The sequence below is a fragment of the Chelmon rostratus genome, chromosome 10 (genome assembly GCF_017976325.1).
Source record: "Chelmon rostratus isolate fCheRos1 chromosome 10, fCheRos1.pri, whole genome shotgun sequence".
Taxonomy (NCBI): Eukaryota; Metazoa; Chordata; class Actinopteri; order Chaetodontiformes; family Chaetodontidae; genus Chelmon; species Chelmon rostratus.
Window position 1 is genome coordinate 7,219,435 of NC_055667.1, and position 15,702 is coordinate 7,235,136.

General features: G+C 42.0%; 1 protein-coding gene across 2 annotated transcripts; it reads right to left on the minus strand.

The window, feature by feature from the left end:
- Window positions 1–2,121: 2,121 nt before the first annotated feature.
- Window positions 2,122–13,945, minus strand: ampd1. Of its 2 annotated transcripts, XM_041945516.1 has the most exons (16): window positions 13,813–13,945; window positions 11,304–11,312; window positions 10,303–10,468; window positions 9,922–10,072; window positions 8,326–8,491; window positions 7,975–8,194; window positions 7,725–7,854; window positions 6,950–7,144; window positions 6,457–6,588; window positions 6,078–6,241; window positions 5,745–5,871; window positions 5,156–5,319; window positions 4,753–4,873; window positions 3,300–3,473; window positions 2,849–2,959; window positions 2,122–2,544 (listed from the first exon to the last, which is right to left on the minus strand). In XM_041945516.1, the coding sequence occupies exons 1-16, from the start codon at window positions 13,832–13,834 to the stop codon at window positions 2,389–2,391; spliced, it is 2,208 nt and encodes a 735-aa protein (XP_041801450.1). In that variant the 5' UTR covers window positions 13,835–13,945; the 3' UTR covers window positions 2,122–2,388. The 2 variants fall into 2 exon arrangements, with proteins under 2 accessions (XP_041801450.1, XP_041801451.1); XM_041945517.1 differs by lacking the exon at window positions 11,304–11,312.
- Window positions 13,946–15,702: the final 1,757 nt, after the last annotated feature.

Sequence of the window (15,702 nt, forward strand, 5' to 3'; positions counted from 1 at the left end):
AGTGATTAATCGCTGTCAACTATGTAAGAATTCAAGGTTGGCCAACATCAGAGTTGTTGGAGGTGATCAATGATAGCTACACCTACTCTGCCCACTTATATCCTTTGAAATGTCTATCCTAATTTTTAGAGACAGATGTGTAATTTATTGTAAGTACTAATACGGTATCTGTCTTAAATATAACTAATTTTCCAGTCAAGCCGTTTGACTTCCGGTTCTGCTCTGAGTGTTTCTGTCGAGCTTGACGCAGTCGCAGCGGTGAGAAAGTTTGGTCGAATCCTCCCGATCCAAGAGGGAAGACGTCATCACATCAACTCCTGCAGCTGTCAACGACCGACAGATACTGTTGTCTTCAAGTGTCCTCGGAAATATTCACACTGTGCTATGAGCTGCACCTGCGCGACTCCACGACTCAGTCAATATGACTAGGACTTTATTTTAACCTATAAAGTAGCGAGATGTGCTGTTGGTGCAGCAAAGTGGTAGAAACTGTTGAAGAAACCGTTGTGAAAACACATTATAAAAGTGACGTGTCCATTCAGTTGCTTCCAAACAGTCTAATAAATGTCTATTTTGCAGAATTTTCATGCTCACAAAACATTTGTTGCGCTGTTTCAGACAAGCCATGGACACAAAGCTGTGGCCTAAAGGAAGTATTTGTCTTGAACTCCCATTAATTCCAAATAGATCCCTGATCCTGGGCTGGATCTTCATCCCTGAAACAAGGTCAAATGTGAACTCAGTCCAGCTAAAGCATATGCTGACTTTGCCAGTTTTGATGTTCAATAATATGAGGGGGGAAATGGCAGACATCACGGACAGTCTGTCAATAAGTAATGGTAAAAGCCATACATTATGCAACAGCTCAGACTAATATCTTCATTAAATTTGCATGACTAAGCATTTTTTATGTCTTAAGTGTAAATCTTACGTCTATTTTAAGTGATATTAAAGTTCAAAAGGGCCTGTGGTTTCCAAATATAGGCTAATATAGGATTTTGATCATTTATAATCCTATAGGATTGACGATTGATAATTGATGAATTATCATAATATTACAATTCTACAGGATTATAAATTTGCTTGTGTTCTTTGAAAATTCTATATACCTTTCAATCAAATTAACTGCTTCTTAAAGAAGTGCTGACTGACTCGAGCCTTTAAGTTCCTTCTTTTTCAAATAAGTATGGTATAAGTGGAGATACAAAAAAGGAGAGAAGATTGCAAACTCCATCTCCTCTGAGGAGAGGTCATGAAAGAGACAGAGAGATTAAGAGAAGCATGGAGGGGACAGATAGAACAAGAGATTAGTAAGATCAATACAAGGCACAGTGTATATCTGCTGACACATTTATCACGAGAGATTCAAGGACTTACTAATTATGTTGCTGTGAAAATCGTCAATGTTCTATTTTCTGGCTGAAACAATGTAGCTCTAAAACCCTCAGCTTGACTGATCCACTGACTTCACTAGTCTATTATTACAGCGTATGCTTCAGTTAATTTTCTTTATGCTGGTCAAGTAATTTGAAACAGTGCACGACAGCAAAGACAGCAGGGTGGACCAGATGTAAAGCTTCAGCATTCAAGAGTAACAAAACAACAGATGACTCATCTACTGTATGTCTTCACATTAATTTCCTTCCTTAGCTACTCTGATGTTTTCCCATGAGAGGTGTTGAACTATTACCTATAACACACACACACACACACACACACGCACGCACGCACGCACGCACGCACGCACGCACGCACGCACACACACACACACACGCACGCACACACACACGCACACACACACACACACACACACACGTAACATTTCTACAGCAGCCCATGTTAAAGAGGGAGAACTTTCTATGATCAGCTATGAAAGAAAACTAGATTTTTCTTTTGGAGTTTTCCTAATTTTTCACAGCTAACTCAAGGCCCTGTATCAAAATTGGTCTTTTTTAAGTATAATATTCTGTTTCTGTCCTCCATCACTTACATGACGAGCACATTATGAAGGGACCTTCCACTGATCAGTATGAAGAGGCAGATTGTTTACAGCAGGCTAAGACGTGTGTCTTGTCCCTGACAAACAAATAAAGAAAACCTCAGAACTGCCACTTGTTATTTCACATTTTATTTCTTTCACATGATGTTCCTCCATTTGTATACACATACTGTCATGAACAAGTCAAGTGGATCAGATGTGCAGATGTTACACAGTGAAGACAATTAGCAAAAAGTTTCTTCTTCCAAACGAGAGAACATAAGTGTCTTCAAAGGTCTGTTTCTTTAACATTTGTTCTTTTTTCAGAGTTATTGTGAGGAACAAATGTACAAGCTTTTCTATATCACAGAACAGAGTGTTAACCGAGTGGAGGTCGGATCTGAGAGAGTTTACTCGGTCTTCAAGCCCTCCTTGATGAGGTTGAGCTCATAGCACAGGGTCTCAAAGCGATATGCCATACGGATCTGGGCCACGTTGGTCTTGCGGATGTCGTTGCCCTCTGGACCCTCCTTCAGGTAGTCGTGACCGAGGTAGTGACTCTTCTCCTGGAACACAGGAGAAAACCACAAGAACGTTTTGGCGCGATATAAAATCCCCGCTACGTGGAACACAATGCATAATCTCTGCGATTCAAGAGCAGGCAGCACGGTGTGAGGATAGAATCTGTGTCTGTCAGAGGATTTAACACAAAGCTTTTAAGTGCAGAAACACCACAGCAATTATTGTTTTGCACCAAAGCTGTTGCCAATTTAAAAAAAAAAAAAGAAACGTATAACAAGCTATTTATTAAATGTGTTAAAAAGCCAACAAAGCATCACCACAATTAAAGCTCTCCCTCAGGTGTGTTACCTCGTCAGACAGGGCACTCTGCAGCACACTGTTCCTCGAGATCTCGCACATGTCACAGGTACTGAGCTTGAAGACCTGGGCTGCGATGGCGTACTCTTCCATCAGGGGTTCCTGTGGACGTTAAGGCCAAGATTTACACTCTGATGTTTTGATCAGTCCTACTTGGAATTACTGGAGGCTCAGTAGAGGCCTTGTAGATGCAGCTACCACCAGCTACACTGCATATGTTCTCCATGAGCTGTGGAAGGACTGTGTATGCTCCTTATATGGCATAAACCTGTTTATGTATTTACATTCAATGCACGCTGTACTCTATCTCTGTTTGAGTGTGCTGTAAATGACTTTGCACCTAGGCCATTCGTCTGCATACACACACAATACAATAGTATTTATCCACAGTGCAGTGTGAGTCTGCATTATCATCAAAGGCCCTGTCCCTGTGCGCTCAGACCTTGGTGTAGTGGAACTGCATGGGGTCATCGGTGGACAGAGAGACCACCAGGCCTTTCTTGTGGAACTCCAGCAGGGGGTTCTTGGCGTATTCCAGGAACAGGCTGTTGTTACTGAGAGGGGACATGGCGATGGGGATCTGGGTCAGGAAGTACAGGTACTGCAGCACAGGACTCTGGTGGTGGAGGATGGAGAGGTATGATCAGTTTAGGCGATCAGGTTCATGTTATGTCTCGTCGTGTCTGTTAAGCTGTTTATTTCACTAGCATCAAGTTCTGTCTCGCAGTTCCTGTTTTATTGTGAAACCCTGACTTCCTGGTGTTTTTCCCGCCTGTCTGATTGTCTGCCCCGCCCTGATTGTCTCCACCTGTTCCTTGTTACCTCATGTATATATAGTCTGCGACCTTCATGTTTCATGTCAGTCCTGCATTACTACCTAGTCTACCTTTGAGAGCACTTTGATATCCTAGTTTTGTGAGAATTAATTAACCTTAGCGTCTTTTGTTTGTTTTGTGAAAACTGTGCGCCTTTTGTTCATCTTTTTGTATTGAGAACCTTTTTCTGTTATTAAATCAGTCTTGAGCCTTTTCCAACACTGGTCTGCTTGAGTCGTGCATTTGAGTCCAGTTCCTCGTGCCTGAGCGCTTGTGTCAGTTCAGTCAGCAGTTATTCACACTCTTGGACGCATGATGCTGTCTAGTGAACCAGCCCGTGCTTCACCAGTTTTGATCAGAACCATTGTAATCAAGGATGTGTCATCTAGGGCGTTGCACAGCGCACAACGGAGGTAAACAGCAGCAGCAAGATGAACAATCACAAGGATTACCTGTGAGCTTTAGTTCTGTTATTACCTATATTTGTTTTTATCCAGAGAACAGGCACAGACCAACTATCAATGATAAGAAGATGTAGAAGACTATCAGGTGGAGGACAAATGGCCTTCTCCATCCTGTGTTTCCAGCTGTAGAATATGAGACTGCCACTGATGTCCTCACATCAGGGAAAACCTCTTGTGGAACCAGCTTTTCTGGTTCGAAGCCAATATGTTTTTAGTGAAAATGCTCCGAACGGTTCAGAATTAGGTGCACTCACTTGAACAAAACCACGTTAGTGGGAAAGAGTTTTTTTAGAATCAGCTAGTTTCAATCAGATAGTTTCAAAATACGCTTTATCAAGATCAAATACTTTCAGTGCATCAGATAAGTGATTGTGCCAAGAAAAACCTCTTTGTTAACTGGCTTTAATGTCTCCAGTGTAGAGAGGCACGTCCTAGGTATAATTTCGTATTCAGGACAGTGGAAACCTTACGGTTCCTTTATCAGTCTGACACCTAGGAATTGGTGTTCGATCATGTGTCAGTGAATGTATGTATTACATATGAGTGGTGCTGAATTAAAGTATTAATTTACAGCAAGTGACACGCTGCCATGTTTTCACGTAAAGAGGGGACTGACCTTCTTGAGGTTAAGGCCATGAGAGATGTTATCAGCAGTCATGAAGGCAGCCAGCAGATGGGTGATGGCACCAGCCTCACCACAGTGAGGCCTGAACATGAATGTGTTCATCCCCCTCTGTCTGGAAAATACAAGATAAATAGATATTATAGACCACGGAAAGGAAACGCAGTCTTAGAGGAACTTATTGTCCACTTATCATCAAATATGCACCCCCTGTGAGAATTTACAGAGAAGAAGACGAGCTATAAAGAAATATAAAGGGAAAGTATTTAGGATAAAAACATATTTTGTGCCAGTGATCTTTTGGAAAAAAACAGCAAACATGTAATAATTATCTTCCAGCACTACACGCAAATGCAAAAAAAGACAGAACTGAGTGGACAGAGACGAGATTACTGACCTGCGCAGCTGGTTGAGCACGGCGATGTTGGCGTACATGTAGTAGATGTAGTAGGTGTAGGAGGGGTTCTTGACGATGTCCCACTCCTCTGGTTTGGGGCTCTTGGTGGAGAACATGTGACCACTGTGCTTGGACTCATCGTCCACACTGTCGAAACCTGTCACCTAGACACCAGGAGGCAAACGTTGAATTACAGAGGGGAGAGAGGGGCCGCTTTCCTCCACAGGTTATTCCGGGTTCTTCAGCTCTTGGACAGCTGTGATACTTGCAAATGGTGGCTGTGAAGACCATTAATTTAGCAGCTGTGGCTGTAGTTTCACCATTAATCTTACCAGATGTATATTATTTTAGATATTCTGGGAAGCTTTTGCAATTTTTCTAAGTGAAGGGATGGCTCCAAAGAAAATATTGCTAATGCTAGAGAGGGCCATACTTTTTTATATGGTAAAATATAGATTCAGCACCCCTCCAAGCACCAGTAATTCTCATACAGTCCTTAATTCATGGCAAGGAAATCTGTCCTTTTAGATCAGATTCAGCACCTCGTTGTGTCTGAGCTGAACGCTTTTTGGGACTGTTTCTGACTCACATGCTTGAGGAAGAGGCTGAGCTCTGGGTTGGACTGTGGGTCGATGGTAGCCTGGAACACGGGAAGGAAAATGTTCTCCAGCATCTTGCCAAAGTGGGGCACAAAGTTCCTGCCTCTGAAGATGTCGCTAAGATTGAAGGAGGACAAAATAAATTCGTTAACATGTGACTTTTAGCTTTCAGCTGTTTTTAACAACTGTCAACAATTTGACACTGGAAAAAATAGATTGTTCTTTTTTTTAATCTCTAATTATCCGACATAGGCTGAATAAATCTCTGTCTGTATCACAGCTGGGTCAAACTGCATGGAAGAAAGAACGGAGTGAAAACGTACTAGATCCTGGGTACTTGAATCATCCATTTGAGGTTTGGGGAGAAGACTCTGTGCTTGACGAACCAGCTGGAAAGCTTGGCCCACTCGTTGGGGTTGCAACCGTAGATGGACAGACGAGGCTCAGCATACTGGTACTTGGCATCCTCCAGGTCACTGGCTACTTCCTGGTTTACACAAAGGTCAAATCAGGCAAAAGTTTGGTACATATGATCTATTCGGCAGATCAGGACAGGCTGCTAGATAGACAAAAGAAAGCAGAATAATAGCTCCACGTGTGATGTTGGTTCATCATACTTCATGTGTCACAACACAAAGCCTGTTTTCTAGAACTGCTTTTTTGTGATGTTCCTCTTCTATTCTTTTCATATAGAAACTTGACCTTGATGATGGTGGCAAAGTACTCTCCATTGATGTGGTTCTCTGTCTTCATGTACAGGTCACGCAGCTCACTGGCTCCGACAGGGTTGTACTTGGCGTTGAACTTATCAAAGCGCTGGAAGGTTTGTCTACCCTACAAAGAGACAACAAAGAGACACGACTAGAGATTCAGATAAAGGAAGGTTGACTGAGGGCACGGGACAGTAGGGCTGATTTTTTCTAAATGCAATTTTTTGCAATAACAGCAGTTCTTGAAAAAGAAATGTTGCCGCTTTACTTTAAGGTATTGTTGTTATCCAAATATCTCAACCACTTTTGATATTTGAGTGCACTTACAATCTGAAAATCAATACTATGTGCACTTGCTCTCTAGCACAGTCAGAGAATGGCAGTGACGCGGTTTCCTTTACTAATTCTGTTTGTAGCTCTGCATTTCTTCAGTTCTCCATGTTCACATGTAAGGCTGTCACTGTTCCGACAAGTGAGTAACGTACAGCGTGCACATCCAGGGAGTCCACAGTGAGGTCATAAGGGTGCAGGTTAAGGGACTCGAAGAGCTCCTTCAAAGTGACTTCTTTGCCTTTAAGGTTGTGCACGACGCGGTCAGCGTCCACGCGGTAAGACTTCTTGATGAAGCGCAGCAGGTGCTTCTGGTTCATGCAGGCGGCAGCGTGGATGTGGGTGTCCACCTGGAGTGACAGGGACATGACAAGGAGTGGATCACTGAGGTTTTGGGTTTATGTGCTGTAATAACTCTGCTTGGTCACAAGAGGGATCTGAAGACACACGCAAGATTCATAGCAGCTGTGAGTGAGTGTATGTGCATATGACCATGTCGTTCAAATAAATATGATATAAAATGTTTTACTGCAATGAAAATGTCATTTTTCAAAATGTTGCACTCTTGAATTACTTCTTGTGTGAACATAATGTAATTTTTGTGTTACATATAAAATCAACCATTCAAGCTGTTTTTACCTACATGTCTAAGATCTACAGTTCCCTTCCATTAACAGTCAAGGTAAAGATTTTACAAGTAGTCAGTGGTGGAAGAGAGCAAAGATTACTCTGTATTTTACAGTTTCTGTAGTTTTTCCATCTAAAATCCTGTCTTTGTGGGACCTGTGCCAAAAGAGCATTCACTTTCCCACCAAATTATAATGGAAAGAGGTATGGGTTTAAGGGTGATTTAGAGTCATTTTTGTGTAGCTCTAATGTTTGAAAGCAATATTAGAAGCAGTGTCAATGCTAAATGTTGTTCATGGCTACCTTCCTGCAGTTGTAGAAGTCCCTGTGGGGGTTCATCTTCAGCTCCTTCATCTCCTCCATCTCATTAAGCATCTCATGCACATTGAACTTGGACATGAGGAACTTCAGACGGCGGTGAGTGTAAGTCTTACTGCAAAACAACACAAATATATTATCACATAAGCTACAGTGTGAGGCGATAGACATGCAGCTGAGATGTTGCAATTCTAAAATTGAATACAGCATGATCGCCACTTTTTAAACGACTCACGTTGGACCCTGTGCAATGAGAGCAATGAGGAAGTTCATGTCGTCGATGAAGGTGGCGTAGTCGGGGCAGGGCAGGTCCTTGGGCTGATGTTTGTCAGCAGCTGCATTGTCGTTGTACACGTAGATGAGACCGTCCTTCATACGAGTAACATATCCCAGATTCTTTGGCAGGTCCTTGGCATCGAAGGGGTCTTCCCCATTCTTTGGAGGAGATGTGAAGACTGATGGATAGATGTAACACACAAATTAAGCATCTGGGAAACCCACTGGTACAGAAAACATCTGGCATAATCGCATTTATTTAAACCCCAGGTTGACCACCGTGTTGAGCCTCATGTTGTTTTCCCCTCACCGGGCTGCATCTGATCATCAGGTTTAAAGGTCTCCCCCTCGATGTCACGCAGGTACTGGGAGGCCGTTCTTGGGAAGCGCTGATAGGCTAGCTTCATGTACTTCTCCCTGATGGTCAAGGCGCGGTACAGACCCTTACAGGACAGCTCAAAGTCATCCATGGTCACCTGAATAGCAGATATAAGAGATGGTTGCTGATGGAAGGAGTAGAGGCTGGATTGTTTGAAATGTTTTGAAAATGTGCTGCTAACTGCTAAAATCACCAGTTTTCTGGTCAAAATATTGTCCCTATATTTCTGGTGTTGTTTTTTTCCGATATACTGTATTACATGAGTGGCCATGTACTCTCTGTGATACCATGTAATATGTTATGTAGCCCTCCTGAGATGTATTTTAACAAACGTGAGGCTTTCGGAGTCATCCAAAAAGGAAATAATCTGCGCTCACATGTTTCTCTCCCTATGAATGTCAGACCCACAGTCGTGAAACCTAAAGCGCAGCCCGCTCTCAGATGAGCTCCATTCATGGACTTCTGTTAGTGGGAGGGAGGCTGAGGCCACTGACCCACAGATACATAGAGTCAGTGAAATTCAAAGTCAACACCATCCAAGTCTGGTTTAGGAGCTTTTCCTGACCTGCAGTAATACAGTACAGAGGCAGAAACTTCATCTGCTACTGCAGCTGCACTGTAAAATACACTGGAATTCAGTGAAATCAACTAATATTTTACAATCAACCTAATTTAAACAGTTATGTTTTATTGCATTTTAAAGGAATAAGTCAACATTTTGAGGAATACTCTTTTTTTCAGAGAGTTAAATGAATGATACCACTCTCAGATCTGGTTTCAACCTGCAGGGCCAGTCAGCCTAGCTTAGCATAAAGACTGGACACATGGGAAAAATTGCCTGGGAAATATGCTCCCATAAATCCACCATTTGTTTTTCGTACAAATTAAACAAACAAGATCTAAAATGTTAGTTATTAGAGGTGCTTAAGGTGCAGATTTTGATTTCTTTTGGACAGAGCCAGGCTAGCTGATTCCCCATGTTTCCAAACATTATGCTAAGCTAAGCTAACTGGCTTCAGGTTGTTGTATCCTTACATTGAACAGACAGATGTGAGAGTGGTGTCATTCACTTAACTCTGAGTGAGAAAGCAAATAAGCATATTTCCCAAAATGTTGTTCTTTTAATCAAGTCGATCATCACTTTTTCCTGTTAAGTTTCCAGAAAGTCTTCTTCTTTCAAGTTTGAAGGAAAGGTGCATGATGGAGACATTGTTTGTCAGTTTACACACGTTAGGTCGTACTTGCTTTCACAGATAATAATTTAAAAATTGCCAGCCATGATGAGGGATGGTTCAGGGAGTTCAGTAAATTTAATGAGGAAACTTATGTTTACTTACTAAGTTTGTAACTTGAACTAACTAAAAATGTTTTACAGTGTAGTGCTGTATCACCACCAGTGATTACCCTCATTTAAACCCAACAACTTGTTTTTTCTAGCCTTTAAACACCACATCTACAGTTCATTACAACCTGTTTGATGCCATCACCGATTATTTTACATCAAAGATTAATCGAAGTGAACGGTACCCCGGAGGCATAGTCTCCGATGATGGCCACTCTCTGGAAGTCAGGCACTTCCAGGTAAGTGGGCGTGTCCACCTCCACTGACACTACAGGGGCAGCTGCCTTGGCAGAGGCCACGGGCACAGCTATTGTGCGGGACCGCTGGTGCCTCTTGCTGTGGATAAGGAAGGGCGAGTTTTAGTGGTTGGCTTAGTTTGCTTTCAGAATTTCTGAAATGTTTATTTTGAAGGTTGACCAAATTGCCCACAAGGATGAAATATCAGCTAGACAGTGTCATTTTTCACACATTTCCTTCAGGGAAGGATTAAATCCTGAAATGGCCATGTAGTGACATGCTTTTGTTGCACCACAAGCACAAAATGACAATACATAATCCCGTCTCACCGTTTCTCAGCGTCATCCTCGGTGTGCAGATGGTGGGCCATCTCGTTGTGGAGGATGGGACAGTCCTCAGCCACATCAAACATGGAGATCTCATCGCGGATGTTCTCGTCTTTGGTCTCCGACGCAAAGACCTTCTCCGCGAAGGCCCTCATCCGGTCATCGGTCTCTGTCAGGCACAGCACAGGTATGTTCCGTTCAAAACAAATGCATTCTGCTGCCATCGCATCATGCAGCACTAAGCTAAACAGACTACGGCTACAAGGCCAGCCACAAACAGAACTGCTAACCCACGCTGCATGACGGTGGCTGCTGAATGATGTCAATTCATGATGAATGAATGGTGCACATGACATCCTCCGTTTATGACATAAAACAGCCTCATATGTTACCTTACCTGAGGTGTACAGAATCCAGCACATGCATTGTATTCGTGACAGAAGATTGACTCAGTCACTGAAAGTCTGCAACTCTGACCTCCAGTCCCATGCACAGAGGAGCTACAGCGACAAAGCACTGACACACAGTCGGCTCGACTCATATGGATACAAGATGGTAAAGCCTTTTTAAAAAATACTGTATGTTTTCAACCCCAGACCCAGTTTTCTTGTCATCTTTCATGGTTTATTTTGCATTTTATCATCAGTGAAGTTGTAAATGGCTCTGTAGGGACGTAAGTGAAGTGATTTTGAGTGATCAGAATTTCTCAATGTGCTGAAAAAAATGACAGGAAAAGAGGGCCATGGTCCAAAAAGACTGGAGTTATGAACCAAGCTATGAACAACAGCAGCCTACTTCAAACTGGTGTTTCATAAGAAACAATGACAATACACAGCATGAATGGCATTACATAATGCCTAATAAAGAGGTAGCTACTCTTTAGATCAAATTCTACTTGTTACATGCACTTACTAGCGCCAAGAGCCAAGGCTTTCAACTCTAAGACAACAACTCACATATGAATAAAGTGATTGTGGGCTCTACATCTCACCCTCTATACTTACTCTCTTGACCTGATTAGTAGCACCGCCGGGAACAAAACCCAAAAAGAGAATGTTAGAAAAGCAGTGGTTAGAAAGGTGTTACACATGAGGATGACATACAAATCTTAATGGTGTTTTGTAGTATATGCATAACAAAATGTACCATAAAAACTGCCATAGCTGTGAATACATGACAGTTTCAGAACAGAGACATATTTATCAGTTCTTAACAATATAGACTATATGTACATTAGGAACACATGCAATAGTAGATGCTGAGGATATCAGCATTGAAATGAGATGCTGGACCAGTGCATACGCTTTATGGTATGTTGTAAATGGATAAGTGGGATTAAGGGAACATACAGCATGAGGATTACTAATGGCATGGATACATGACTGTTATATTGCTGCTCCTGAAATAGATTTGGACAACAGCTGGACAGACAATAGGTGACTGCATCTTAATGACACATGCAGAAATGATTTTGAAGTTTTGAATCAAACATGGAGAATACTCAGGTGATGTGACTGCAACACTGCTCCACAACCATTTTTAAACATCTCCATGCATGCGAGGATGCATTTCCCTGTGTAGCCCTGGCATTCCTTTGATGGTGCAAACAAGTCTGTAGGTCAGTGAAGTCTTGTTTGTCTGCTAATTGATAAGCATTCCCACAGTGGAAGAGTCTGTGAGCTACCCGGGAAAAGTCATTTATTAATGTAAATGTTCACTTTCAGTTTCGTACAAATACATTATGATGAACCAGAGAGCTGATTCTGAATGTGAGCAATACATTAATAAATAGTGTCCATTTCCACTATATTCCATTACCTTCCATTTCATATGGAATATATCTTCATTTACCAAGTTCCACATTACTATGCTGCATTCAGATGCATGGGAAAAAATATATTTGTTGATGTGACTGTCTCCTATCCATCCAGTAAATCATGCATTTGCTGTGCTTCACAACTTCTCCAGGTAGGTAGTTTCTCAGCCCCATACTTACTTCCTTCCACTGCAGAGTAAGCAAAAAATCCCAGTCAGGGTGGGACAGTCCAGGTTAGAGGGAAACAAAACAGGTGTGGTTATGTCTCAAAGCAGCAATTCCAAGGAAACAAGTGTTTGTTTGTTTTTTTGAAAGCCTGTCCAAAGGCTTAGTTTTGAGTTTTTCAGAGGAAACGTTTGGATGGTGCAGCACAAATTAAATTCCATTCAACTTCATTTTATCTCAAAACTTCTGGAAACAAATCTAAAACTGTCTGCGTGGCTAAATGCAACTAGGTTTCAGAGGGGAAATCAGTTCAGTTTTTTTTTCGTTTTTTATTTTGTGATTTGGGTAAACTGACTCATCTGAATTTGATCGCTTGGATCATTAACACGTTTGTTGTCAGCTCGCCACACCTGCTCCGACAGATCGAAGGCCTGCCTGCACGGGCCTCTCGACAACACTGGTGTGAAACCTCTGCAGTCACATCAGAATATCACAGCAAGTGTAAACAGCGCCGTACAAGTTCTCCACCAATACCCGCTATATCGTTTCAACCACTTCACCATATTAGATGTGAAATCGAGTTCTTCAGACAGCAGCTGCTCAGACCATTGCATTTCTATTTTTCACCCTCTGAAAAAACTCTTGATGGCATAATACAGCTTCATACTTGCCAGTTGCCCAGTGCGCGGGGGAGGTAAGCCTATAATTAGCAACCATTACAACAGCATTTAGAATAGTAGTAATGATAGAGCGAGTACAAATTGAGCAAAGGTTGCCACACATGACTTGATCTCCTGTCACACCGCTCTGGAAATATTCGCAGCTGATACTCAATCGCTCACTAGATTCTTCACTGCCACTTTGTTTATGGTGTGTATTTGAAAGCTTACAGCTAAGAAACATGTTTTGATGTAGGAATATGCTGATTTAACTAATATATGAAAATTCTGACTTGTCAGATATTTGGTGCAAGCACAGATCACAAAGGTAAGCTTTCGGTAAGCAGCATTTTTATTTAAAAGTAAGACGACACTTTTAGATGACTGTATATTAGTTAGTATGGACTTCATATTGGAATTATATACATTTTAACCCCAATGAACCTGACTCTAAAGCTGTCAGTACCATCCACTAGAATGACTGTCAAACAGATGGGAATTTATTACCTCAACAGTTGATAGAGTTGATATTCCATGCAGTAAGGGGTGCGACCCCTGTAGCATACATTCAAAGCATTATTTTCAAAAGTTTGGGAGTTCTCACTTAGATTCTTTCCATACATGTCAATTAACAGACAGGGGGGTGGCATTTTGACAGAAATGTCCACTGTTGTTTTGTTTTGACATTTTTTCTCGGGCATTCCATTGAAAAGCACCACAAAAATGAAACTGAAAACAATTTTTGGTGAAAGCTTTCCTCAGTTCCTCTTGAAAGTCTGGTGTCAATGTAAAATAACCCTTTGAAAACGCTATCAAAGCCCTGTACGGGCGAGAGTGCACGTTCAAAACAGGAGTCATTCTGCCCTTACTCACCTGGCACTAAGACTTTAGGCATGGTGACGCTTTTCCAGTGAAACGCTCCCTGAGGACTGGTAAAGGGTGGTCAGCCACTGGACCACTGTAGTAGGGAAGTGTGGAGCCCTGAACTTGGTCTGTGCAATATTAAGCTCCCCCTGCCTCAAGTGTAACCAGAACCTGCTGTGCCCACAGTGGACCTGCATAGACGTAACGGAGGAGTCATATGTGTCCAAGTCTATTTTAAGATGTCCATGTGTGCACACACTGACAGGCACAGCTTGTAGACAAAGAGACGGGTATGTGTATGAGGGGAGTCGTACTGTATTATATAACATCACGATAGCTGCACAAATTGCTCTGCACATGGTAGGTGGGTGTGTCGATGGGTGCACAGCGCACATACAGCAGGTGACAACATTTTTCTTGTTGCTGTTGGGGGAAATGGAAAGTTTTCATGAAGCAGGGAAAAAAAAATCAATTTTGAAAGTGATTACAGTTAATTTTTGATGCAATTTTCAATGGATTCTTAGCACACGTGTAACGGACGCCCATCCCATGGTGCCTGTGGTAACCTTCAAATGAGAGGTGGAATATATCCATTAACAGTGCTGAGCCGCTTGACACATTTCTTGGCCGGGGGGAAAAGTGAAGGCCTGTTTTTGTGTCTTTGTCATTATTAGTAGTCATTTTTTACACCAAGACCAATTTAAGAAGCTGCATGCTCACAATGACAATGCTCACATGCTGGTGTTTACCCCTTGAAGCCTGAATTTATTTAGAATTATATTAAAAAATTAGAGGTATTAGAGGAATGCATGTGCGATTCGGCTGCAATGTGGATTAAAGCGGTATCATGCGAATTCGCAACAATGGGTGCTAAGGGGTTAAGCAGGGATAATGTTTGTCTTGGTAGCCATCTTAGTTTAGCAGGTTAGCATGCTAAAATGAGCCAATTAGCACTAAATGCAATGTACAGCTGAGGGGTAATGGGAATGCCATTAGTTTTGGAGGTACCCGGTCGCTAATTCAAAGTGCTGACCTCATGACGGCGCAAGATCAAAAGTCACCAAAGGGGATCACAAGAGTCATTTGTTAAATTTTGAGACAAGTGAAAATGTTGTTCCAGCATAGGGTCACCAGAGGAAGTCTAGGGGTCAACCAAGGTCAGTAGGATTCGTCTAGCCATCCTGCTAGAGTAGAAAAAGAGGAAATGTAATATCCATCGTACCTAAAGGTCTTGCAGGTCACAAGTAAGCTGCCCTGAATCACCGGGTAGTACCAATCTCTTATGGCAGCAGCTGCTGAGAACACCTTTGCTGCAACAAGGAATGAATCAAACCAGTACGCCTTTCAGCTGATATGCTGTTATATATCAGTTGGCCTATACATCAAGCCATGCAGGAAGTTTTAGCTGTATTTGCCCTGGTTTTTATATAACCCTCTCTGAAACTTGTGCCTCAGCAATGGAGGTGTATGGATTTTCATTTTGTTTTCCTCAGAGCATCCAACATTCACATTTGAAAGAAGCAACATGTTTTTTTTCCACGTGCAGTGTCCTGGGTACTCTGATTCATCGACAACATGTTGTCAGCTGTTTTTTGAGTATTTCTTCAACTTCAAATAAAGCTGATTGCAGGTTGTTATTGCATGAACGTTTCTGTCCACCTCCAATGTATCAAAGTAGGGGCAGAAATCTCTGAGGCAGGTATTTAAAGCAAGACACATAAAGCCAAAACTATCACCATTGCTGGATAAGATTTAGGAGTAATGTCTTTTTTTGTTGTTGTTGTTGTGGAGGAGAAAGTCTTTGTCATCATTGCATCGTCTTTGCCATTTACTTGTGTAACTCTGTGCATCTGCAGACGCTGTGCAGCTTGAAGACACTTAACAAGCCATCTATTTTTA

What these genes read in the sequence shown, in the direction of transcription:
- ampd1 (XM_041945516.1), bottom strand. Translation starts at nt 13,834, where the DNA reads ATGCCTAAAGTCTTAGTGCCAG. An exon ending in TCAGCCTCTTCCTCAAGCAT is followed by an intron (nt 5,320 to 5,744) that starts GTGAGTCAGAAA and finishes CCTGGTGTCTAG; the next exon opens with GTGACAGGTTTCGACAGTGT. An exon ending in GTGCTCAACCAGCTGCGCAG is followed by an intron (nt 4,874 to 5,155) that starts GTCAGTAATCTC and finishes TGTATTTTCCAG; the next exon opens with ACAGAGGGGGATGAACACAT.